General features: G+C 39.2%; 1 protein-coding gene across 3 annotated transcripts in view; it reads right to left on the reverse strand.

The window, feature by feature from the left end:
* Positions 1-1,517: 1,517 nt before the first annotated feature.
* The window catches only part of PLS3 (plastin 3), a gene marked incomplete at both ends in the record, with an annotated part of 46,867 nt that continues 21,111 nt past the window's right edge, over positions 1,518-27,273 (reverse strand). For 2 of the 3 annotated variants that reach the window (XM_080718690.1, XM_080718689.1), the window contains 13 exons: positions 1,518-1,650; positions 5,391-5,515; positions 5,741-5,864; positions 7,394-7,527; positions 7,743-7,857; positions 9,098-9,176; positions 9,912-10,107; positions 12,050-12,145; positions 14,442-14,584; positions 18,253-18,418; positions 19,196-19,277; positions 23,216-23,348; positions 24,131-24,260. In XM_080718690.1, the coding sequence (XP_080574816.1) occupies positions 1,518-1,650; positions 5,391-5,515; positions 5,741-5,864; positions 7,394-7,527; positions 7,743-7,857; positions 9,098-9,176; positions 9,912-10,107; positions 12,050-12,145; positions 14,442-14,584; positions 18,253-18,418; positions 19,196-19,277; positions 23,216-23,348; positions 24,131-24,260 (1,656 nt within the window). Of the gene's footprint in view, positions 1,651-5,390; positions 5,516-5,740; positions 5,865-7,393; positions 7,528-7,742; positions 7,858-9,097; positions 9,177-9,911; positions 10,108-12,049; positions 12,146-12,411; positions 12,439-14,441; positions 14,585-18,252; positions 18,419-19,195; positions 19,278-23,215; positions 23,349-24,130; positions 24,261-27,273 lie in introns of all 3 variants that reach the window. The other variant, XM_080718688.1, reaches the window with a different exon arrangement.

The raw sequence follows: 27,273 nt of genomic DNA on the forward strand, positions 1-27,273 counted from the left end.
CTGCGATTCTGCTTTAGCCTCTTGAGTTGCTGGAATTACATGTGTGTACCACTGTGCCCAGCAGGAAATTTCATGTGTGTGTTTGTGGGCTGGGGCTGGAACCCAGGGTCTCCCTGCATGCTAGGCAAGTGCCCTGCCACTCAGCTACATCTTCAACTCCTGGAGATTTTTATTTGTTTGGTGCTGGTGATGGAAAGCTGAGCCATTTGCTCTACCTCTGAGCTACACTCCAGCCAAGGCCATTTTGGTAAGTTGAGAAAATCACTTTTTATCCCAGTGCCTGTAATTCAGTTTCTAAAGCTCAAATATAAAGAGCATCATTTTCTAAAATACACCAGAAAAAGGATAAACCCCTACCCAACACTGGCATACTTATGGACAGAATCATGAAGAAGCAACTAATTATTATGTAAATGCCTTTATTTGAACGACTACATTCCTACCAGATTACATCATGTTTCAGAGTTAGCATAACATAATGATTCTGAAAACTAGAGCAAACAGCTTGACAAAGTGAGAGTACATTGAGTTCTACGCAGATACTTTTTAGTGACCAAACCTCCTTGTTTTAGGTGTAAAATTAAAAAATATATCATACACTTATCATACTTGGCCTATCAAATCCGATCTAAGTTCTGAGCACATTCTCCCCTCAAAAGTGTCATATTAAATAGCATTTTAAATTTCAGGAGAGAGAGTTTGAGGATACATGTTTCAAAACAAATAAGCATGTATTGAACTAAGTGATTTAAGACAAAATATGTCACTTGTTGACAGCTTGGGGGAGGGAGGGAAGATGAAAATTTAGCATACGTTTTTCCTCTACCTATAATGTATGTTTTTTACTTACTTGAAGATCCCTTAAAAAAGTAGCAAAATCAGCAGTCTTGTTGAACGTAATCAAAATATTCTTAAATGTACAAAAAAGGATCATGTAGAAAGAATACTGTAAAAAGATACTGATTTTAAGAATAAAAGAATAAGAAAAGCTTCTATTACATTCTGCACAGCCGGTTACTTCGGCAAAGTTTTCAGTACTACAAACTAAGCAAAGGATACTCATATCCAAATACCTTCTGACCATCGTTCTCAAATAAGAACTAGCATACTGGATGGAAAGCAAACGGCTGTCTAATAATATTCATATCCAATCATCTAAGCAAGTCTCAAGAGATGGACATTCTACAAAGGAGAAAGATAAGTAGAGAGCAGTAACACACAGCAACAGGCACTCTCAAGGGCAGTATTCTAAGAGGAGAGAGTAAAACAGGTTGGCTATGAGCATATTTCAAATGTCCCCGACAAATCCAGCTCTGACTATGGAAAAGAGGAGTTACTTTTAGTAAATTTCTTCCCCCTTCTCCGAGGGCTCTCATGACGAGCTAGTCTTGTTAATTGAAACTAAAAGTCTTTTAAATGATGAAGAATTCCTTAAGCTGTGAGCACTTCACCTGGAAATAGCTGACTTGCTAATCATGCACCTGGGAACAAGGTTGGTTTTATTCAGATTGGTTATTTTACACTCTTTTCATCCCCCTGCCCATTAAACATGCAAACACGGTCATGACCATCTTGGGCTTTACTTCCACGAGGTCTTCGGGGAGAGCATACACTCTGGCTCCAATTCTTCTAGCCATTGACACTGCGTACCTGTTTTGTGAGGAAATGAATAAAGATGAAAATTTTATATGTCAAGAACACCATATGAAGCCAGGCGTGGTGGCGCATGCTTGTAATCCCAGCATTTGGGAGGCTGAGACCAGAGGATTGTGGTTCTCGGACAGCCTCAGCTACTTAGCGAGGCCCTCCGCAACTCAGTGAGACCAGGTTTCAAAATAAAGAATAAAAAATAAGGCAGGGGGTGTGGCTCAGAGGTCAAATGCCCCTGAGTTCCATCACCAGACCTGAAAAAAAGAACACCATATGAGACATCTAATCTATTTTTGTCTTATAATCGTTTAGTTGGGATGAAAATTCCATATTGAAGAAGCAAATCAGAATGATTTCACTCTTTTCTTTTATATTGGCTTTGAGTTCAATTTTAAGTTAAACCAGGTTTTTGTCCTCTTTCAGTTTTTTTTAGTTTTTTTTTTTTAGTGCAGTGCTCTGGGGATTGAATCATCTAGGGGCATTCTACCTCTGAGCTTTACCCCAACCCTATTTTATTTTTATTTTGAAATAGGGTCTCACTAAGTTGATGAGGCTGTCCTTGAACCTGCAACCCTTCTGTCTCAGCCTCCCAAGTACTGGGATTACAGGGGTGTGCCACCATGCCTGGTTTCTTTCTTTTTTTTTTTTTTTTTTTGGTGCTACTGGGGTTTGAACTTGAGTGTTCTACCTTTGAACTCGAGTGTTCTACCTCTAAGCTACACCCCTAGCCCTATTTTTTTAAAACTGAGTCTCACTAAGTTGCTGACAGCCCACAGTAGTGCTTTACAGTATAGATAAGAAGGACCCTTGAAAAAACTTTGGAATTAGGTATAGTTCTTTCTTCTTGAAAAGTATCTGTAGTCGATATGATAAAATTTTAATATCCATAATATATAAAGAACTCTTGAAACTTGTCTTTCCAAAAACTAGACAATTTATTTATATGTAAAGATTTCTGTCACAAAGCCTGGCGTGGTGATATATGCTTGCAATTGCAGTATTTGGGAGACTGAGACAGGAGGATTGCAGGTTCGAGGTTAGCATCATCAACTTAGTGAGGTCCTTCCCAATTTAGTGAGACTCTTTCAAAAATAGGGCTGGGGGTGTAGCTCAAAAGTGGAACCGCTGTGGGTTCAAACACCAGCAACACACACACACACACAACCACACACACACACACATACACAAATATTTCTGTTGTGACACATCCGGAAATGCTTCCTAGCTTCGTTGAGGTGTGTTCCTGCAAAAGTTTCCAGATAATATGTCAGTTCTTTCTTTTTCTTAGGCTTTTCTTTAGTCTTTTGTTCAGCTACTCTGTCCATACCATGCAGATTCTCTACCCTCTCTTGAATATTTGGAAGTACTCACCACATCTACCAGTGCAACTTGGATTTTTTGCATCTGGCAAAATTTTCCATTCTATATCTCTTAAAATCACATAAGAGTACCTGTCAGAATGTCAACACTAATTGTGTAGCCAATTTAGGTGCTTATATCTAATTGAATCAGGGGTGCTCTGTCACTAAGCTATATTCCCAGACATTTTTATTTTTTATTTTGAAACAGAGTCTCTCGCCGGGCGTGGTGGTGCACGCTTGTAATCCCCGCGCTTGGGAGGCAGAGACAGGAGGATCGTGCAGGTTCGAAGCCAGCTGCGCGCACTGGCTTAAGAGACCCTGTTTCCAAATAAAAATGTAAAAATAAGTCTGGGAGTGTAGCCCAGAGGTAGCAGGGCTTCCAGGAACCCCAGTACCACCAAAACAAACAAACAAACAAACAAAAAAAAAACAGAGTCTCTCTAAGTTGCCCAGGTTGGCCTCGAACTTGCAATCTTCCTACCTTAGCCTCCCAATTTGCTGGGATTACAAGGAAACATATACCAGCATACTCAGCTCTAATTTCATTTTTATATGAAGCCAGTGCTTCAAGTTTAATTATCACTTCACATTGGAGTAAAGGAATAAATAAATATTACCAGTCAAAAATGAAATATAAGCTGAGCACAGTGATACTTGACTGCAATCCCAGTACTTGGGAGGCTGTTAGGGAGATCACAAGTTTGGGGTCAGCCTCAGCAAATTACCAAGAGCCTGTTTCAAAATAAAAATGGCCGGGTGTCTAGCCTGGAAGTAGAATGATCCTGGGTTAAAAAAATGATTGAGAGGTGGGAATATGGCTCAGTGTTAGTGTATTTGCCTAGTGCATACAAGGACCTGGGCTCAATCCCCAGTAATATGCAAAAAAGTAAGACAGATGAACATGTTCATAGGTCATTTCTTCCTGTTTAAGGTTTGTATATAAGTTGCCCTGAATCATAAACTATACTATATTCTCCTCTCTCTGTAGTACTAAGGATTAAACTCAGGGCTTCTACACAATAGGTAATTGTTCTACCATTGAGTTAAGTCTCCAGATCTTTTTATTCTTTAACTTGAGACAAGATCTTGATAAATTGCCCAGACTGGCCTCAAACTTGAAATCTTCCTGCCTCAGTCTCCCAAATTGTTGGGATTATAAGCCTTTACCATCATGAAGGATACATTACATTTTTTTGGTGGTACTGGGGATGGAACCTAGGGGCTTTCTACCTCCAGACTACATTCCCAGACCTATTTTATATTTTATTTGGAAACAGGGTCTCTTAAGCCAGCTTAGTCTGGCTTCAAACCTGCGCGATCCTCCTGTCTCAGCCTCCCAAGTGCGGGAATTACAAGCGTGTGCCACCATGCCTGGCTACATTACATTTTTCTATAATCGACTAAAGCAACATTTGATATCCATAGTGGTCAGACACAGTGTATATATTTTTCATTTAATCAGTATGAACTCTAAATTGCTCCCAATTTACTGGTGAGGAATATGAGGCTCAAAGACGTTTCCCTCCTATGAGTAAGATCATGCAATATTTGTCTTTTTTGCTTGCCTTGTTTCACTTAACACAATGATCTCCAACTTCACCCAATCTGTTGCAAATGACAAGATTTCATCCTCATTTTAGTGGATGAATATTCCATTGTCATATGTAGACTCTACAAAGCTAATTTTATAGAAGAATAGAACAGAATGGTGGTTACCAGATGCTTGAGTAATTAGCATGAAGGGGATATGGAAAGATGTTGGTCAAAGAATATATAATTGATATTAGGTAATAAAGAAAGATAGGAAGGAAGAAAGGAAGGAATGAAAAAAGGAAGGAAGGAAGGAAGGAAGGTTGGTTCCTGAAGGAAGAAAGAAAGATGAAAGAGACAATTACATAGAAAATAGGAAAGTGGTCATCTGGAGCCAAGGGATGGGAGGCAGTGAACAGTGACTATTAATGGCTTTGTTCCTTTCTTAGATGATTAGAATGTTCTGAAATTAATTATGATAGTGGTTGTACGATGTATGAATTATATCTAAATAAAGCTGTTAAAATCATTAAAACTACTGGGCATAGTGGCACACACGTTCTAAGAATCCCAGTATTTGGGAGGCTGAGACAGGATTGCAGGTTCAAGGACAGCCTCAGCAACACAGTGAGATTCTCAGTAATCTAGCGGGACCCTGTCTCAAAACAAAAAAATAAAAATGGGCTGGGGAGTGTAGCCCCAGAACCACACAATGAAAGTATTAAAACCTTTAGAAAATCGAGGTTTCCTTCAGGTGAAACGAATTTTAAGTGGAAGAGGAATGAGAATTGAGATATTTTGGGCTGCAAAGCCTGCTCTCTCCCTACAATGTTCTGTAGTCTCCCTTACTTTGCATTATTGTGCTTGTCATCTTCGGTTAGATTGCCGCTCTTTACAAGATCATAGTTTATGCAGCCTGGCTGAATGGCATCAATTAAATCCACAACTGCCAAACTTGAGCTGATTGTCTTGTCCTAATAGAAAAGGGGAACAAATAAGACTTTTAGTATGTACAAATTAACGTGTACTTTCTTATATAAAGTTCCTAAAGCAAAGCCCAGCAAATTCAAAAAGAATTTTGCCGTCATTGCTATTCATAAGGAAACCAAAGGTTGTCCCTCCAAATACTAGATATGTTTAATGCCATAATGCTTATATTTAGTAAAGATACTATCTAATAACCAATGTGGATTCTTGACCTTAAAACTCTGGATGGAAGTTGATTTTCCAGCTTCCTGCAACGTTCTATTCACCCAGTTTACAATGATGTCGTCATTAGCTTTCTGACCCTCTCCAAGATCCTCCAGGACATTAAGGGTGTATCTAAAAGAAACGGAAGAAAAGGTCACAGTGTACTTTATGAAGAAAAAGGCAAACATCAGAAAGATGCTTCATTTCCATTTCTCTTATTCCTTAGGTTTGAAAAACCAAACCTTTCATGAAAGGAGATTCAAATTATAAAAAAAATAAGAAAAGATTTCAAGCAGTAATGGCTTGTCACTTATCCAACCTTTGTACTACCGAGGACAAAATTTATGGTGCTTAAATATGCAGGTGCATTTTGCACTACTTCAATAGCGGTCATGACTTAAAATGCACTGTGCGTCAGCTGGTACCTAGTCATAATGAATGCTTTTAGTATTATGGTTAAGTGATCTTCATTTTCAAACAGATAAGTGGGGATGTTCATATTTTTTGACAACTTTGCCCTTGTTTTTTTTTGGTCCTGGAGATCAAACCTGAAGCCTCACACATGCCTGTGCGTATGGATGTACCCTTTCAGACCCTCTGACAACTTTTTCTTTCAGTGACACTAAAAGAAGCTCAAGTCTGTATATTAGGCTTCCTGTAAGAAGCAAGGTAGGGCTAAATGAATGATGTGGGCATGTATGCCTCTACCATCTTGTACCCCAATAAGATGTCTGACTACAAAGCACCAATAAAATAAATAAATACAATAAAACAATAAATAAACGTATGGGACAAAAACCCCCAGAAAAGATCACTGTAGCTCTGCTGCCTAATTTATAAGGAGGCACCTCCACGTGAACATTCAACACATATTCATGATAATCTCATTTCAAATTCTAAATACAATAAAATTCAAAAGTATAGTCATTGATACGTTTTCTTATTCGACATATAATAAAGAGCCAGGCATGGTGGCACACACCTGTGATCTGGGTACCTGGGAGACTGACACATGAGGATCATGGGTTTGAGGACAGCCTCAGCAACAGAGTGAGACACTGAGCAACTCAGAGAGACCCTGTTTCAAAATAAAAAAGATAAAATGGCACTGTGGGTAGAGCTCAGAGGTAGAATCTCCTTGGGTTTAATCCCAAGTATCCCCACCAAAAATAAATAAATACAAAGAATATATATGGGCTAAAGCAGAGACCTATATTATAATGTTATAGTTAAATAAAAAATGTCCTCTAAAGAGCTCATTTATTAATATTCTGGGTCTATGCGGTAAAGTCATGTAGTTGTAATCTCAGCAGTGGATAAAATCGTATTGGATTCATCTGGGTGGTGTCAATGGCCAGTAGGGTGTGAGGGTGTGGCTGGGGTGGGTCCCTGCGGTGTCGCCTTGGAGATTATACATAGTTCCTCCTCCTTGCTCCATGGTGTGAGAAGCGCATCCCATGTGCGCTCGTTCTCGCTCTCTCTGCCTCCCAGTGCCATGCACTGGGATCCGCTGTCCTCAGCCACACATGGACTGAACCCAAAAACTGTAAGAAAATAAATCTTCTTTCCTTTAAGTTACATGGTCAGGTCTTTAAATTATGGTTGTAAGAATATTGACAGAAACATATAGTGAAGCTTAAACAATAAAAACTGTACTCTACCTTCTCATCAGCTGCCAGACTAAAGCTAAGGTCAAGGTTTGATTTCCATCATTCAGATCTTGTCCTCCAATGCCAACCAGGGAGAATTTAGCAGGATGTTTCCCTAATTCAACAGCATAGTTGCAGTTTTCTAGCTGCAAACACAAAAAGTAACAGAATAAAGATTTGTATTTGTTTAACATGCATATGGATTCTGTAGAGTATTTTGGGTAATGCTAGGTATTTGCACATAAAGATACAGGTCCTGTCTTCAAAAAACTGATGGTCAAGAGATTTTAAAACAAAAAAAGAAACAAACTGAGAATAAAAATAGGCTGTAACAAAGATATGTGTCAACTTATTTATGTACCTTTTTCATGTTGGCTCCAAGTTTGGGGTATGGAGGTTTATTAACCTTATTCCAGTCCACAGGAACTTTAATTCGTTCATATAACTGTAAGATTACCAGGGCATCTTGCAGGTCACTAATGATTTAAAAATAAATTAATCAGTGTTTTCAGTTTGTCAAGCCTTTACTTTTTCTTTAAAAAGAGTAAGCCTATACTGTCATGATATACAATCATGACTCAGATTTTCTATCAATGTGCACTGTAAACAGAGCACACTGTGAACATACAGAGCACACTGTAAACAGAATCAAATGTAATTCATTTGGAAGTATACACTGAGAGTGTGTTCAAAGTAAGGCACTGTTTTTAAGGCTGAAAAATATTCCCATCTTTACACTGGAGTTAAAGAGGTAAACAAGTACATGGACAAATCGGTAATATGATTTTGGCATAAGGTGAGTGCTATGAGGACAAAAGGAACTAGGGTTATTGGTTAGAAAATGGTAGATGGCCTCCAGTTCCTTCCATTTCCCTGAAAATGATGTAATTGAGTTTTTTTTAATGGCTGAGTAAAATTCCATTGTGTATATATCCCAAGTGAGATTAGTTAGTCACAAAAAATAAGAAATCAGATGCTTTCCCTAATATGTGAGAGTTAGGGAGAAACGGGTCATAGGAGGAACTCTAGATGAAAAAGGAAATCCTATAGAGAAGCAAACAAGGCAACCTAAAGGAGGAGAAAGGAGAGGGGAAGAGGAAAATCTCTAAAACACACAAAGTACTTTAACATATCGAAGTCAACCACTAAGCCGAGCAAGGGAAGGAGGGACGGGGAGGGAATGGAGTGGGAAATGGGTAGGGGTTAAATCAATGATGGGTGCATGTCTCGACACACAAGTTTTTTACCCCAATATGATGTATGAATATAATGCACCAATAAAAATTTTTAAAAAATGGTAGATGGTAGTCAGGAAAATAGTAGGGGCATGAAACATTATTACAGGAGGCAAAGAATGTTTCAGTGTATGGAATAATATAAGGGATGAGCCTTTACTTGTGGGTAAAGAAAGTTCCAGACCGAGGGACCAGTGAGCCAAAGACCCTAAGGCATAATGGGTCAAAACATAAAATATTTGTTCCCTAGGGCACCATAAAGTTATTTCTACATTCTGTTACCTACACTTAATGATCATGTAAAGGGGGAATTTGGGCCTTATTGTATTTGGAAAATGAGGATGGAAAGCACCATTCAACATTTTCCAATGTAAGTAATTGCTACAAGTTAACATTTAGAAAATCTTTAGACCAGCCAGTATTTCTGTAGCATCCATTCCTGATGTTTGCTACTGCTTCCAACAGTAGTGAGATGACTTACGCATAGAGATGGTTTACGTGGGGATTAACACCAAGAGAATTCATCCAGTTACGGAAGGTTCTTTCTTCCCGAGTTTCTCCTGTTAAGAATATTCCACAAAATGTATTCATTCATTACATATCTTATATATATTTATATATGTATTCAGCATCAACTCATGTGCTACTTTATCTGCTCTATTCAGATCTACAAGTTTCTAAATTATTTCTCAATAGATCCTCTCTAGACTCATGAATTTTAAAAAATGTTGAATTTATTTTAAAGTTAAAGAACAACCATATTATAAACAGTTAAACTTTATGGATTTTTATTCATTTATTTTATGGTGCTGGGGATTGAACTCAAGGCATACTAGGTAAGTACTCTACCACTCGACTACAACCCCCAGCTCAGACTATTTTTTTATTTTTTGCGGTACTGGAGGTGGAACTCAGAGCCATTCTACATCTGAGCTACACCCTCAGCCCTATTTTTTAGTCTTTATTTCCAAACAGGGTGTCACTGAGTTACAGAAGGCCTTACTATGTAGCTGAGGCTGGCCACGAACCTGAGATCCTCCTGTCTCAGCCTTTTAAGTACTGGGATTACAAATGTGCACCACCACGCCTGTCCAGAGCAGACTATTTTATTGTACAAATTCACTTATATCCTTCTCTTTCTAGCAGCTGATAGTTTCACTCAGCAATGCATCTACTTCTAGCAGATCCTAAAGCAAAGGGGATACAGAAACTTACAAGAAGAAGATTATGACAGTGTGGCCTCTGTATTTCTACTCTATAGTCTACGTATTAGAATTTGAGAAACTTTTATTTACCTTCTAATAGAGTCCAGTCAATATCCTGATTCTCTGGCTTAGTTAATGCTGGGTACTTATTAAATAGGTTAGCGACAAAGGCTAAGTTCAGCTTGGGGTTTCCACTGACAACATCAGCAGGGGTAACAAACTGCCTGCAACCTAATTTATCTGCTTGTTGAAGCATACTCTCAGCTCTCTTCAAATCATCCGTTTCCTGTTGAAGTAAAATATGATTTTTTAAAAAGGCTATACTAAAATATAGAAAAAATTCCTTACAATATTAGGCTGGGTATACAATTCTTCTTTCTTTTAGCTAACACATAGCACTTATTAAAATTTTGTGTTGAATGCAAAAGAAGGCACTCAGCAAGATACGTAGTACTTCTAAGAAATTCTAAATGGCATTAGATCATATTCAATTGAGATTATATTTAGGCAAAAAAGGATTAAGAAGACATATAGATTAGAAATATTTTTTAAAAGAAAAGACAAAAAACTCTTCATATTTTGAAATTAGGTCCTAAGATACATAGCTTAAAAATATGACAAACACTGAAATATAAGGGAAATTTTTGAGCAGACATTCAGAGGTAAAATGCACATTTTCTGTCTGTGTATGTGTGTGTGTGTGTGTGTGTGTGTGTGTGTGTGGCACCAGGGATTGAACCCAGCGGCATTCTACCTCTGAGCTACAACCTACAGCCCTGTTTTATTCTTCATTTTGAAACAGGGTCTCACTAAGTTGTGGAGGGCCTAAGTAGCTGGGGCTAGCCTCGAACCTGCAATCCTCCTGTCTCAGCCTCCCAAGTACTGGGATTACACACATATGCCACCACACCCAGCTTTAAATTCATATTTGAAGAAGATTGAGGTACCTGGATAGAGGTGGGAAGGGAGGTTGAGGAGGTACAAATTTAAGGGAAGTAACAAGATAGAAGAAATGGAGCAAGATTGTGTGGGACTTTAATTACTCAGAGCATTTAAGACTTTACAATTCTAGAGCCAGTGGGGAGAATCCTTGAAGTATTCTGAGGAGGGAATACACAAAGAATGGAGTTTTTTATTTTATTTTATTTTTTGGTGGTACTGAGGGTGGAACCCAGAGGCTTTCTACCTCCAGCTATACTCCCAGACCTATTTTATACTTTATTTGGAAACAGGGTCTCACTGAGTTACCGAGAGTCTCACTAAGTAGCTAAGGCTGGCTCCGAACCTGTGCGATCCTCCTGTCTCCGCCTCCCAAGCGTGGGGATTACAAGCGTGCGCCACCACGCCCGGCAAGAATGGAGTGTTTTAGAAAAAAATCAGTCAGGAAGGATTGGCTGGAAAGGGGCCGTATGTATCAGAATCAGTTAATACCCTGGCAGCATTTACCCAGGCATGTGATCACCTGACCAGCCAATCCTGACAGTGCCCTTAATGCATAGGGTATTTCATTATCCCTAATAAGAGTAACCTGAGCCAAATGAGTTTTGCATTTAATGAAATAAAAATATAAGCACAGAAGTTCTGGTAATGGCACAGTCAAATGGTTTAGGCTATGTAATCTGCTCAATCCTACTGTTTAATAGGATACATATGTAAATTTTGTTAATTCTTAGAATGCATTTTACATCTAATGGGTACGGAGAAACATACAATCATAAAGCCTTGAAACTAAACAGTGTAGTCTAACTCCTTTATTGGTGGTCAAAATGAGATCGAATTTTGGGAAGGAACTTCTCCAAGATCATCGAGCGAAATTCCATAACCAGGACACATGGTCCCTGACAGTGCATTTCATGGATCAAGGTTTTGGAGAAATATCCACATTTCTCTGAACACAAGAATATTACCGATGTAGATATGAATATGTAGTCATTAAATCTTTTACCACGGTTATAATTCAAACACTTAGAAAAAGCTACTCTCTAGTGCTTATTTCCTCAGACTTTGAATAATTTATGTCCTCCCTATAAACCAATACGACCATAATTAATGGAACTTGCTAAAAATGATCAAAATAAATCAAAGGTAGTTTTTTCCTATTACATGTACAGTAATGGTTTTTTAAAATGCTTAAAATTGACACTGCTAAATACAGTTATAAAAACTCTTATAAGAAATAAACAACAATTTTATAAGGATGTAGAATTCAGGAGAGCACATATACTTACATTGAAACCTGACATGTTAATATCTATCCGTGGTTCACCTTCCTTTTGTCCTTTTGGTGCAATTTGGTTGAGAAGATGGAAATATGCTTTGGAATCCTAAAATGAATTGAAAAAATTCAGTGAGATCACATTTACAAAGAATGAATGTATTCTTTTGTGCTGTGTTGGGAAGGCCATTTGCAATCCAATTTTGTGAGAATATATATGGCAGAAACATCTACCTTTTTTTAACTAATTTCCCCCCAGAAAAGTCCATCTATCTGACTTCATGTCTGTCTTGAATATGGATAAAATGGATTTTTATATGACTTCACAATTTATAGAAGCTGATAATACAATAATGTTAACGAACATTTCTGTACCTTCACTGAATTACTGAAGTCAATAAGCTTGATAGATAAAATAAGCATGAAAAAGTAGTAGAGCAGAAATCCAGGAAGCATAGGGAAAGAGAAAATAATAAGGTTATATCATCACAAAGCACACTATATACCATATGAAGGCAAGATCTGCTATGTTAAAGATGTATGCAATTATACATTTAAATGCCTAAAATCGGATGCTTTCCCTAATATGTGAAAGCTAAGGAGAAATGGGTCATACGAGGAACTCTAGATGAAAAAGGAAATCCTAAAGAGGAGCTAACAAGACGACCTAAATTAGGGGATGGGAGGGAGGAAAGAAGGAAATTCTCTAAAGCACACAATGTCCTTAAACATACTGAAGTCAATCATTAAGCCAAACACGGGAATGAGGGATGGGGAAGGAATGGGGTGGGAATTGGATAGGGGCTAAATGGGCGATGTGTACATATATGTACACACAAGTTTTTTCTTTACCCCAATATGATGTATGAATACAATGCACCAATAAAAATATATAAAAAATGCCAAAAAGTCTTAAATGAGATGGTGATAAAAATAGCATTTCTCTCTCTCTCTTTCTCTCCCTCCCTCCTTCCCTCCCTCCCTCCTCTCTCTCTCCTACATTCTACCTCTGAGCTAGTCCTTCAGCCCTATTTGATTTTTTGTTTGAAACAGTGTCTTGCTAGGTTGCTGGGAGTCTCGCTATTTGCTGAGGCTATCTTCATACCTGCAATCCTCCTGTCTCAGCCTCCCAAGTACTGAGATTACAGGTGTGCACCATCACAACTTGCTACACTTAATCACTAAATATAGGACTGGAATACACTCAACAAAGCAAGCTTCTCTTTTTGTCTTGAGGAGCTGGGGGATAAACCCAGGATTTCAAACATGCAAGGCAAGTACAAGTGTTCTACCACTGAGATATGTCTCAGTCCCAAGTTCCTATTTTAGTTTTAAGCTTCTGAAGTTGCTCATATTGGGGATAAAATGGATAAATTAGCTTGTGTGGAAACTCCATGGAACCCATTGTGGAAACCGTTGCATCAGGACACATGCCAAGTGTCTTCACACAAAAAATAAAAAAGCTATGGGGTGCAGCTCAGAGGTAGAATGCTCCTGAGTTCAATTATATAAATACATGAATAAGTCAATTTTAAAAGGGCTGGGTTGGCTGTGGTGGTGTACGCTTATAATCCCAGTACTTGGGAGACTGAGACAGGAGGATCATAGGTTCCTGGCCCTGTTTCAAAATAAAGAATAACACGGACTGGGAGATGTGTGGTGGCATATGTCTGGTAGTGTAGCTCGAATATAGAATGTAGAATATCCTTGGGTTCATTTTTTTTTTGTGGTACTGGGGGTGGAACTCAGGGGCTTTTCTACCTCCAGGCTATACTCCCAGAACTATTTTATACTTTATTTGGAAACGGTCTCACTAAGTTGCTGAGAGCCTCACTCGATAGCTGAGGCTGGCTTTGAACCTGTGGGATCTTCCTGTTTCAGCCTCCCAAGTGCGGGGATTGCAAGCATGTACCACCACACATGGCCCCTGGGTTCGATTTTATAAATAAACTAATTAATATTTTTTTTAAAAGGGCTGGGAATGTGGCTCAGTGCTATGTAGAACACCCCTGGGCTCAATCACCAGGTTCATAAAGGAAAAAAAAAGGTAGGTAGAATATAAAATATCAGCACTATAATGCTTTGATCCTTTTCCACCAAATGAAGGAAACTTAGTGGTCAGGCTTCTTACTCAGTTTCACCTCTCTACTAAAATTTTATATCACACAGGCTGTGAGTGTGGCTCAGTGGGAGAGTACTTCCCTAGCATGCTAGAGGTCCTGCTTTCAATTTCTCACATCTCTAAAATAAGTAAATACAATGAAATTTTAAAAAAAATCTACCATCATGGCTAAGAGGCAGCAAGGCTTAGTGGTATACTAGTAAAATTTTTTCCTGGGTAAGATGGATAAAATCCTCCAAGCCATTATAGTTTCCAGAAGTAGTATGCCTTTTTGAACAGTTACCTTGATGTCAGCACTAAAGTTGTTGATTTTTTGCCAGCCTGAGTTTTCCAAGTGAAAGTTTGCCCATCTAAGCAGAAGTTCTTCCGGAGACAATTTCATAAGCTCCTCCAAAGTCTCACCATCTCGAAGTAAAGCAGCCAAGGCTAGAGGAAAACAAATCCCACAAAAATATGTGATATGATAATGATCATACTTAGTTTGCTGTCTTTTGATATCTGGTAAATAATAGAGAAGCAAGAACTAGTAGTTCCTGGTTTTAAGATACTCAAAATCTAACAAAAATATAAATATGAAAGTAGATAATTACATTTTTTGTATAGTATTGGGGAATAAACCCAGGGGCACTCTACCTCTGAGCTACACTCCCAGCCCTATTTTATTTTTTAGTGTAAACAGGGTCTCACTAAATTGCTGAAGGCCTTGCTAAGTTGCTGAAGCTGGACTTAGAGGTGTGAATCATCATGCCTGGCTAGGTGTACAATTATTAAACAGGGTAATGTTGATGATAGTGGCATGGTATTATAGAAATGCACAGCTAATATTATAAATTAAATTATATAATGCTATAATTTAATTATTTTAATTCTTTTATTCCAAATACCAAATAAGTTTATAGATTGTTTTCACATAATACATATTTACATAAATTGTTTTTTAAGAATTTGTATTGCACCCCAATTTTTTTTTGGTGGGACTGGGGTTCCTGGAAGCCCTTCTACCTCCGGGCTACACTCCCAGACCTATTTTATACTTTTTATGTGGAAACAGGGTCTTCTAAGCCAGCACGGCTAGCTTTGAACCTGCATGACCCTCCTGTCTCTGCCTTCCAAGAGCAGGGATTACAAGCGTGTGCCACCACGCCCGGCTGTAGCACCCCAATTTGAACTCAGAGGCACTCTATCACTGAGCTACAACCCCAGCCCAGACCTTTTAATTTTTATTTTATTTTGAGTCACTGTCTTGCTATGTTGCCTAGGTTGGCCTTGAATTTGTGATATTTCTGCTTCAACCTTCCTAGACCCAGGGATTATAGGCATGTGTCAGTACCTGGGTTTAACGATTTTAAAACCAGGCATTTGGAAAGCCAGGTGTTGTGGCACATGCCTGTAATCCCAGTACTTGGAAGGCTGAGACAGGAGGATCACAGATTTGAGGCAAGGGTCAGCAACTTAGTGAAACCCTGTTCCAACATAAAAAAGGGCTAGAAAACAGCTTGGAGGTAGAATGCCCCTTTGTTCAATCTAATATCCTGTACCAGAAAATAATGAAACCAGTTATTGGGGGAAGGATGTTTAAATATGGAAACTTTTACTTAATATTTTGATTAAAACAATCTAGGTATACTAAAGAATTTATATTTACGTAAAACTATTCAATTAATTCTTTAAGGTTTAAACCTATTTTAAAAGGAATAAATTCAACGTTATATTTTCTGTCGTAAACAACATATAAAGGCTGCTCATTAATTTTTGTTGTTCAATAGAATGCTTTTTTGCAGTGTTAAAGATGGAACCCATACAAAACTCATGCTCTGCCACCTGAGCTACACCAACAGCCTCAAAATCAAGCTTTTTTTTTTTTTGGTAAGTATTCCCAAGTGTGATAGGTAAAAGCTTGAGTGTTAGCATTGAGAACTGTCTAAATGTAAACATTGTTTTTTTTTCCTGTGGCATTGGAGATTTAACCCAGAGGCAATCTACCTTTGAGCTACATCCTCAGCCCGATTTTATTTCTTAGTTAGAAACAGGATCTCAATAAGTCGCAGAGGGTCTCTGTAAGTTTCTGAGTCTAGCTTTGAGCCCGCCATCTTCCTGCCTCAGCCTCTCAAGTACTGGGATTACAAGCATGTGCCACCATGCCCAGCTTAAATGTAAACATTTTTTTTAAAGAAGTTGTGTAGTGCCGGGCGTGGTGGCGCACGCTTGTAATCCCCACGCTTGAGAGGATGAGACAGGAGGATCACACAGGTTCGAAGCCAGCCTCAGCTACTTAGTGGGGCTCTCAACAACTTAGTGAGACCCTGTTTCCAAATAAAATATAAAATAGGTCTGGGAGCATAGCCCAGAGGTAGAAAGCCCCGGAGTTCCACCCCAGTACCACACACACACACACAAAGTTGTGTAGTCCTATGTAACAACTGTCTCCCATAAATGGAGCTTAGTATTGATAAATCTCACTTTTGTAATTGCACAGTACTATGGATGAAACCTCAGGCCTTGCACATGCTAGGCATGTTTGCTACCACTTAGATGTACCTGAAACTGTTTGATTACTTCGACCAAGTAATGACTACATCAGTCAAATTTCATCTTGAATGAATTACTGTTATTATGGTACTTAGGAACCAAAGCAACAGCAGAGGCCTCCTACTCTCCACTTCCACCAAATCAAAAGCTGGAAAGTATCAAGAAGTCTGACATCTAGCATCTGACCTATCACATGAGCTCATGTCATTTTATTGTGATTCCGCTCTCTCCTTCAACTTCTTCAAGCAAGATTAACACTGCTGTGGAGAAGGAAAGAATTAGGACAATTTTATTCATTCAGAAGAAGGAATCAGGCTCAATTGGTGCACACCTGAAATCCCAGCTGCTGTGAGACTGAGGCAGAAGGATTCTAAGTTCAAGGCCAGCTTGGGCAATAGAGTAAGACTCTATCACAATTGAAAATAAACTATTGTTTACTTTAAAGATTAATTTGCTCAGGCTGGACTTGAACCTGCATTCCTCCTGTCTAAGCCTCTCAACTACTAAGATTACAGGTGTATGGCATTATGCCCAGCTCAAGTGCAATAAAGTTTTGAAAGAGCAAAAAAAAATCTTATATGCAAAGTAAGACTTGGTGGACATTATGAAAATTTTAAAATATGGCGATTCCCATATATACATTCTTCCCCAATGGTAATTGAGGATTGAGATGCTGATACTAGTATTTGCTAGAATAAAATATGAATATCTGAGTGGTGCTCCACATTTCATTTTTCCTTTTGAGAAGTACTATGGATGAAATCTAGGGCCTTGGGCATGCTAGGAATGCTCTCTACCACTCAGCTGCACCACAACTCCCTTAAAATTTTAAACATTATAGGGAGAGGATGATGTAGCACTTCCTAAGACATTAGAGCAATTTTATTACATATATGTATTCCAAAAATCAATATGTGATATAAAAACCTATACTGTGAATATAATGTTTCTGCTGGTTCAAAAGTGTGGTGGCACACACCTGTTATCCCACTATTTGGGAGACTGAGACAGGAGGAGTGCAGGCTCTAAGTCAGCCTCAGTGACCTAGTGAGACTGTCAACAGCCCATCTAGACCCTGTTTAAAATAAAAAAATATAATAGGACTGGGGGTTTAGTTTGTAGGTAGAATGCCTCTGGGTTCAATCTCTAGTCATACACACACACACACACACACACACACACACACACACAGAAAATGTGGGAACATCAATGGTAGGTTAGAAAATTTTGAAGACATTTAAATCTATGATAGAATATGTAAGTATTAAGAATAAAAGGACAAGCTAGATATGGTGGTGCACACGTGTAATCCCAGCACTTGGGAAGTTGAGACAGGAGGATCGCAGGTTTGCAGCCAGCCTCAGCAAGTGGTGAAACTCTCAGCAACATAGTGAGGCCCTGTTTCAAAATAAAAATAAAATAGGGATAGTGTATGTAGCTCAGAGGTAGAATGCCCCTGGGTTCAATGCCCAGAACCCAAAGTAAGTAAGTGAGTGAGTGAGTGAGTAAGTAAGTAAGTAAGTAAATAAATAAATAAATAAATAAGTAGCGGTTTGTTCTATTACCTTCATTCCTGCTTAATTCAATGTCAGCAAACAAACCAATCTTAATGATCTGCCAGAGCAGTCCCAAAACCAGATGAGGTTTCCCAGCCCGCAAGTCCTCTGCACCGATGTTCACAACATGACACCCAATGGCAGAAGCAGAGTTCAGTGCCAAGTTCAAGTTTTCCTGCAAGACACCCAAGTTACACACTTGCTTCCTGACCGTTCCATTTTGCACAGTTTCCTTCTCCCTTCAACTGAAAAAATACTCAACGAGGATATTAACAACCTGTATTCATTTTACCCATTTATGATTCACAGAAAATGAACTCCAAACTTCGGGACTAATAAGCATAGCAAAAGCAAATTTCTGTTCTATTGCTCTTATAGAATCTTATAGAATTTGTAGAATCTCATGGCAAGTTATCTTGGTATTTTTATTTGGTGCCTTTGAATCATGCTAACACTAACGGAAAGACTGAGTAACCAAAGTAAATGTATTCCTGTGAATAAAGTGTGGTTTTGCTAAAATACCTCAATGAGATTCCAACACTATGGTATACCGCAAAGTTCTAGAAGTTATCAATTTCCCCATGTAAAGGAAGCTCTTGCATAATAGTCTACCACCCACTTGATGGGGAAAATGTTGCATTTCCTTAAGCATACCAGTTAATTAAGAGTTTAAATAATTTTGCTCATTTTTGCGATATTTGAACAATTTATGTAATGAAAAGAACATAGGGATTTGGGATTAGTCAGGGATTTGAATCTGACTTCCAACATTCATCTTAAATAAGGTCACAAACCTGAGTCCCAGGTCTCTTTGGGAAATCTGGATAACAATCCTAAACTCAAGAGTTCTGGTAAGGATAAAGTGAGAATGCACAGACTGCAGAGCCTACAGTCAGTAGAAAAGGTTCTCAATGAGTAGGTGACTGGGAGAGGGCAGGAGAACAATGCATACCTGAATGATGAAGGGTGTAAGTTTCTTTTTGTTGATTGCTCGTTCATCAATTGTATCAGGAACTGAAAGGTTGATCATTTTACTGAAACACAAAAGGGGGAGAAAGAGTTGATTGACTTTTAAAGGGTGTGTATATTTACAAATATTTAAGGCTTATAACCTGTCTTTCAGGTAATCTAAAAAAAACCTAAATGTGACAAATAGCCTTTATCATGCTGATCACAAGAAATATTCAAATAAATAAAAAAAGACCAGAGAGTATGCTTGGCATAGTGGTGTATGTCTGTAATACCAGTACTTGGGAGGTTGAAACAGAAGGATCACAGGTTCTAGGACAGCTTCAGCAACTAAGCAATACTCTCAGTAATATAATGAGACCCTGTTTCCAAATAAAAATAAATAGGGCTAGGGGTGTAGCTTGGAGATACAATACCCATGGATTCGGTCCTCACTCACACACACACAACACACACACACACACACACACACACACACACACACACACACATCCAGGGAGGCACGTACTCTACCACTGAACTACATCCAAAATCCCTGGCCTTCAGGGCCATCGAGGCCGGGATCTGAGCCTGCTGTGAAGCAAAGCCGGTGCTGGGGCCTCCGAGGCCGGGATTGGAGCCTGCCGAGAGGTGAGGTCAGTGCCGGGGCCAATGAGGCCGGGATCGGAGCCTGCCATGAGGCAAGGCCGCTATTGAGGCCTCCGAATCAGGGATCGGCACCAGCCAACGGGTTAGGCTGGTGCTGGGGCCAGCAAGGTTGGAATTGGAGCCTGCCGTAAGGCAAGACCGGTGCTGGGACCTATGAGGCTGGGATTGGACTCTACTGAGAGGTAAGGCTGGTGCCGGGGCCAGCGAGGCCGGGATCGCAAACTGCTGTGAGGCAAGGACGAAGTTGGGACTTGCGAGACCAGGATAGGAGTCTGCCGAGGGGTTAGGCCGGTGCCAGGGTCAGCGAGGCTGGGATCGGGGCCTCCCCTGAGGCACAGCCGATGTTGGCACCAGCGAAGTCGGGATCAGAGTCCTCCGGGTGGCCAGGCCACTACTGGGGCCGTCAAGAGTGGGATCGGAACTTGCAATGCAGCATGCACAGAGAGATAGTACAGAAAATAAAATCCAGATGCTTCCCCTAATTAGCAAGAACTAGGAGGAAAGGGGTAACAGGAGGAGGTCGAGTAGTAGAAAGGGCCCTAATGTGAAGCAATTAAGGTGACCAATCAGAGGGGAGGGGATGGGGGAAGATGGAATCTCTTTAAATCTCATGAGGTGCGTAAACAATTATATCAAAGATAATCACCAATTAATCATGGGATCGAGGGAGGGGGAGGGAATGGGATGGGGATTGGATGAGGGCTTATTGGATGATATGTGCTTGTTTATCCTCTCAAGTCTTGTATTCCAAAGTGATGATTACAAAAAATAATAATAAATAATTGCCACAAAAATCCATGGCCTTTTTACAATTTATTTTTATTTATTTATTTATTTTTGGGGTCTGGGGCTGGAACACAGGGGCATTTGACCTCCAAGCTACACCCCCTGTCCCATTTTTTATTCTTACTTTTGAAACAGAGTCTCACTGAGTTGCAGAGGGCCTTGCTAAGTAGCTGAGGCTGTCCGTGAACCGTGATCCTCTGGTCTCAGCCTCCCGAATGCTGTGATTACAAACGTGCACCACTATGCATGGCTTATTTTTATTTTTGTTACTGGGAATTGAACCCAGGGCAAATCTACCACTGAGCTACACTCTCCAGCTCTACTGTAGTTTTTATTTTGAAAAAGGGTCTAAGTTTCTAGGGCTCTCCTAGAAAGTGTAATCCTCCTGTCTCAGCCTCCCAAGTAAAGGGATTACACTATGACTGGCTAATGCCCAGTTTCATATATTCTAAAATCTGCCTTCTAAACAACCAAAGTAACCTTATTGCCAAAAAAGGAATTTTATGTCTTATATGCTATCATGTAATCCCAGTATATGGAAGGCTGAGAGAGGAGGATTGCAGGTTTGAGGACAGCTTTAGCAACTTGGTGACACTCAGTAACTTAGTGAGACTCTGTTTCAAAATCAAAATCAAACGCCGGGCATGGTGGCACACGTTTGTAATCCCTGCGCTTGGGAGGCGGAGACACGAGGATCGTGCAGGTTCGAAGCCAGCCTTGCTGGCTTAAGAGACCCTGTTTCCAAATAAAAATATAAAAAATAGGTGTCTGGGAGAGTAGTTCAGAGGTAGAAGGGTTTCCAGAAACCCCTGTACTACCAAAAAAATCAAAATCAAGAGTTGGGTGTGATGGTGCACACCTGTAATCCCAGTACTTGGGAGTCTGAGACAGGAGAACTCAAGTTTGAGGACAGCCTCAGCAAGTAGCAAGACCTTGTTAAAAAAAGAATAAAATAGGGCTTGAAGTGTAGCTCAGAGTTAGAAAGTTCCTGGGTTCAATCCCTAGTACTATCAAAAAAGAAAAAAACAAAATACATGAGTTGCACTTTTCAAAGCACTTCATACATAGTGACTTATCAGTCTGAGTACCCCTTGTGCAATATGCTTGGGATTGGTAGTGTTTTAGATTTTTGATCTTTTCCGATTCTGGAATATTTGCTTATTAAAATAATATATCTTGGGGATGAGAATCAAGTCTAAATACTAAATCAATTTATGTTTCACATAGACTGAACATAATCTTATACAATATCTATAGTGCACCTGTGTTTTGACAGAGACCTATCTCATTAGGTTACATGTGAAATTTTCTACTTGTAGTATCATGTTTCCACTTAAAAAAATTCAGGCTGAGCCTGGTAGTGCATGCCTGCAGTCTTAGTACAGGCTGAGATAGGAGGCTGAAACAGGATGATCACAGGTTAGAGGCCATAGTGCGGTAATTTAGTGAGGTGCTCCACAATTTAGTGAGACCCTGTTTCCAAATAAAATAGGACTGGGGTTATAGCTCAGAGGCAGCATGCCCCTGGGTTCAATCTTCAGTACGAAAATTTTTCAAATTTTCAGCTTAGGGATGCTCGGCCTGTACAACAATATGGGGCTCATAACGGATGAAAGCTGAAATGCAGAGGGTTTTGCACCACAGTTACACAGCTAAAGTGGCAGGGCCTGAGTATGAAGCCAGGCCAACTCATTAGGAAGCATGCTCTAACCACTGAGCTATACTGCTTATGGACAGTGTTAACGAGCTTTTATCATTTCTGCCAAGATACTGTTGGTTCTGGGGCAGCCACAGTGACAAATGCATTTTTCAGAAATAGGTCATTGGCGAGTGAGTAGCCTCTTTTTTCTTCTTTTTAGAAGTGATGGTACTTCAGAATAAATAGATACTGACATACTTAAGTTCAACAAAGTTGTAATGTACTGCTTGCTCAGTAATGAGAAGAAATTGGAATCTGAGAGTTTTGCCCTACTAAAAGGTTCCCAGCCAGGGAAGCTCACCAAGTGCTAGGTGCATGTATGTTCCTATTACTCTGAACTTCATTACGATGTAAGATTATAATGCATATTATACATATATAAATAAAAGCATATTAAAAATTAAACATTAAAAAAGTCAAACAGTTAAAAAATATTTTCAACAAGAATAAAAAGAAGTTCCCACTCTATGCCTGAGTTTTAGGTTCGTGGACAGATTTTGAGGTGAAATTAAAAAAATGCAGAACCAAGATAATGTCCCCATGTTTTCATTTCCTCCAGTGAAAATGTCAAACATTACCGGGTGTGGTGACGCACGCTTGTAATCCCAGCATTTGGGAGGCTGAGACCGGAGGATCGCAGTTCGCGGACAGCTGCAGCTACTTAGTGAGGCCCTCTGCAACTCAGTGAGACCCGGTTTCAAAATAAAGAATAAAAATTAGGGCAGTGGGTGTAGCTCAGAGGTCGCATGCCCCTAGGTTCCACCCCCAGACCCGCAAAAAAAAAAAAATTCAAACATCTAGAAACAAACTTATGAATTCTGTGGGAAGCTATTTTTGGGAATCTGGATATAAAACAAGCTCTCATCTTACCAAAGCACAATTCCATCTCCGACGGCTTTGAACAGGTCATCGGTATTCGGGTTCATTGGTATCACATGTCTGCAATCAGGATCATTTTCGAGAGCTTTGTTTATCCAGTTAACAAAAGCGTATTTTTCTTCCTCTAAAATTATGTCAAATGACAAGAAATTAGTTCATACTCTAGGTTAATTATTTGCCTTCAAAGCTTAAAAGAGTTATGCCATGGCGCTGAAAGTTAATGTGTCACAAACATGTGGCTTATCTTATTCGAAAACCTAGGGGCCGAGATGCAACACAATGGCTATTAGAAATCACAGAATTAACTAAACAGAAGTTATGTACACATTTTATTGGTAGTGCTGAGAACTGAACCCAGGGACATTCTACCTTCAAGCTATACCCCAGCCCCTTTTTACTTCTGAGAGTCTGTCCTTGAACCTTTTTAAAAATTTTATTTATATGTAGAACATATTGAAAATGGTATATATTTAGACTGTGCTTGGTGCCCTCTCCCATCCTGCTTCCCCTTCTCCCCTCCCAACAATGAGTGACCAGGTGAACCATGCTATATTCATACTTTTACACATATTTGGATGTAGCTCCTCCATTAATCACTCAGCCTTCTTCCTCTGGTCTCATCCTCCCAAGTATTAGGATTATAGGCATGCACTACCACGCCTGGCAGTTACAAAATTCTTTAAATATTACGTTTATATTGCTGTAGAACCTCACTGTAAGAACGCCTCTAATTGCAAGTTAACGGTCATGCAATAAACACCTCTACCCAGGCACAAAAACATGTCACCAGGTCTTTACCAGCTTCACCACACTTGAAGCTCTAGAATGTTATCTAAAGCCCCTTCTTGACATTACAACATCTACTCTGCTTAGCCCCTTGTGTTGGCTAAGGCACACGAACCTTACCTGAGTAAGAATGCTGTGTTCCTTCACTAGACAGCTCTGAAGTTCCTCCCAGAGCACAAATCCCTTCTTTCCTGTTGATTGCTTTGCGGAAGGTTTTAGCAATATCACTGCTTTTTACCTCCTGGAAAATCTATTAATTAAAACAATCTGATTAGCAACGAATTTCACAGCAGGCACAACACTAAGCCCACTTATCTTCTTTCACACTGTGATCAGGTCCATCATTTTCTATAGGTGATGAGTGTTAAAAAGAAAACAGGATCTGTTGTCTTTTTTTAAATGCTAGCCAAATACTGCTACTAAAGGTGAAGCGCCAAAGTCAACTGCACATACTTATCAGAAACATTAAGTGCTACATGCATCGAATCCATTTGAAGCCAAAAACTAGTGCGGTTCAAAGACACAGGTGAATCTGTTAATTTTCTGTGAAGGGCAGCTTTTTTTCTTGGAGAGAAAAATAAAAAACAAAAACAAAACGGAAGGATTCCCCCTTCCTTTCCCCACAACTCTTACTGTGAAGAAAGATAAAAAATTAATGACTGAACCAAAAAAAAGTATTTTGTGGTTTAATGGGGTAGCTCAGTAAGTGTTCATTCAATCAAAAGTTACATTATAATGTGAAAAAACATGTGAGTTAGCTGTGATAAGATGACTACTGAGGACAGACAGAACAGGCTTTTCTGTGATCCTCTTGTTTGGGCACTTATAAGCGCAGATTCTCTTCACAGTGCAGAATCTGGCTAATAAAATTAACTTATGCTTTTTTTTTTTGGTGGTACTGAGGTTCCTGGAAACCCTTCTACCTCCGGGCTACACTCCCAGACCTACTTTTTTATTTTTATTTGGAAACGGGGTCTTTTAAGCCAGCACGGCTGGCTTCGAACCTGCGTGAACCTCCTGTCTCCGCCTCCCAAGCATGGGGATTACAAGCGTGCGCCACCACACCAGGCTAACTTATGCATTCTAATTGTAGAAAACTAGGTAAACTAGGTTGAAACAATGCAAATTTGCCATCCTGATGCAACCCCCTGATTGAATGAATAGACATTTTATGGGTGTAGCTCCTTCTTAGATACTAGAATTTGCCTAGCTCCAAATTTGTTTCTAATCTACCAATGTGCCCGGCTAAATTAGCCACTACCAGTAAAATAGGAGCAACATGTAGCAACTTTGTAAAGCATTTTTTTTTTAAAAAATGCTGTTTAGTGGAGCTGTAGCTCAGTGGTATTGTGCATGCTTAGCATGCATAAGACCCTGGGTTTAATCTCCAGTACCACAAAAACAAAAATTATATTAACTTTTAAAAATTAAGTGAATTTTTTTGCTTTTTACTACTAGGTGCTGAACCCAGGAACATTGTACTTCAAGCTATATCCCCAGCCCTTCCTGTTTTTTAATTTTGTAACAGAGTTTCACTAAGCTGTGCAGTGTCTCATTAAGTTGCTGAGCTTGGCTTTGTACCTGTGATCCTCCTGTCCCAGGCTCCCAAGGACTGTGATTACAGGTGGCTGCCACCATTCCTCAACTATTTAAGTGGATTTAATGATAAAAATTTATGATTATAATGGACAAGTTTCCGAACAAATGCATACCAACTAAAAGGCCTTTTAGTATTGTTGGTAAATATATATTCACATACTCATCTCTACCAGGATGTAGTCTATGTCTGAGGTTCACGGAACAGGATCAAATTATGTGGCAGTTTAGTTTGGAAAAAACCCAGCCCATGGGATACTAACCAACCCTTGAATAAGATTGTGCCAGATTTCAAGAAAAAGTGCTTTTTTACATTTCATCTTTCTAGAGGGGTACCTTTTGGCAAATAGTCTTCCTAGAGAGAGTGACTTTTTGTAACTGGTTGAAAAGTAGCCCAAACACAAACTCATCTTTTCCCATTTCCTTTCTTAAATCCTGACTGTCCTTGGCTCTATAAACAATTTTATTTGGGAAAACAGTAGGCAATCATCTTGACAAAACTAAGCTTATTTAATTTCCACAGCTTCAATTTTGTGCTAAACCTTTAATTTTAGAGGTAGTATTTTAGAATATTATATATGTGTGTGTGTCTCTCTCTCTATATATGTATGCATACATACATACACATGTACATCATTTATTCTAAATATTGCATGCAATCAGTAAAATCATTATATTGTCTCCTGCGCTACATGTCAATAGTGTGCTATTTAAATCATGCTCTATGTATGTTTCTATCACTTTGTCACTAGGATATATAATTACAGCGCACCAATAAAAGTATAACAAGTCATATATTCCAGGTAGTTTGAAATTATTAAATTTTCATTTACAATCTGATTCTGTTAGTCTAGTATTATTTTCATTTTATTTATCTTAAACCGCCAAACTAAGATTATACAAACAAAATACTGACCTAGGAATGTAAGTGAAGCCTCCATCGACTGCAATGCACTTTGATCCCATAGCTTCTCCGTGTGTGTGTTTGTGTGTGTGCGTGTGTGTGTTACTGAGGATTGAACCCAGGGGCATTCTACCCCTGAGCTACACCCCAGCCCTATGTTATATTTTATTATTATTTTTTGTGGCAATGGGGATAGAACACAGGGGGATTCTACCTCCCGGCTGCACCCTCAGTCCTATTTTATTCTTTATTTTGAAACAGGGTCTAACTAAGTTGCGGAGGTCCTCACTAAGAAGATGAGGTTGGCAGGAAGCCTGTGATCCTCCTGTCTCAGCCTCAAGTACAGGGATTACAAGCATGCACCACAATGCCCAGCTTATCTTTTACTTTGAAACAGGGCCTCGCTAAGTTGCTGAGGCTGGCCCTGATTCTGTTATTCTCCTGTCTCATACTCCCAAGTACTGTGATTATAAGCATGTGCCAACCATGCCCAGCTAGAAATACTTCTTTGATAAGAATGCATTTGATCAGCAAAAAGGCAGTCTTTACTAGTCTACCTCATTTTGAACTGTACTTTGTTTAGTAAAACCTTTTTAAGTAAGTTAAAAATCAGTCTGGTGTGCATTTCCTCATACCTGACATACCACAGATCATTACAGTGACCCAAAAATGTTACTGCCTCAGAAAAAAATACGTAAAATTATCGTCCTTATTATGAGTGCTTTTACTTCAAGCATCATTGACTTCTAAAAATTAGGTTGTT

Source organism: Muscardinus avellanarius (genome assembly GCF_963383645.1).
Source record: "Muscardinus avellanarius genome assembly, chromosome: X".
NCBI lineage: Eukaryota > Metazoa > Chordata > Mammalia > Rodentia > Gliridae > Muscardinus > Muscardinus avellanarius.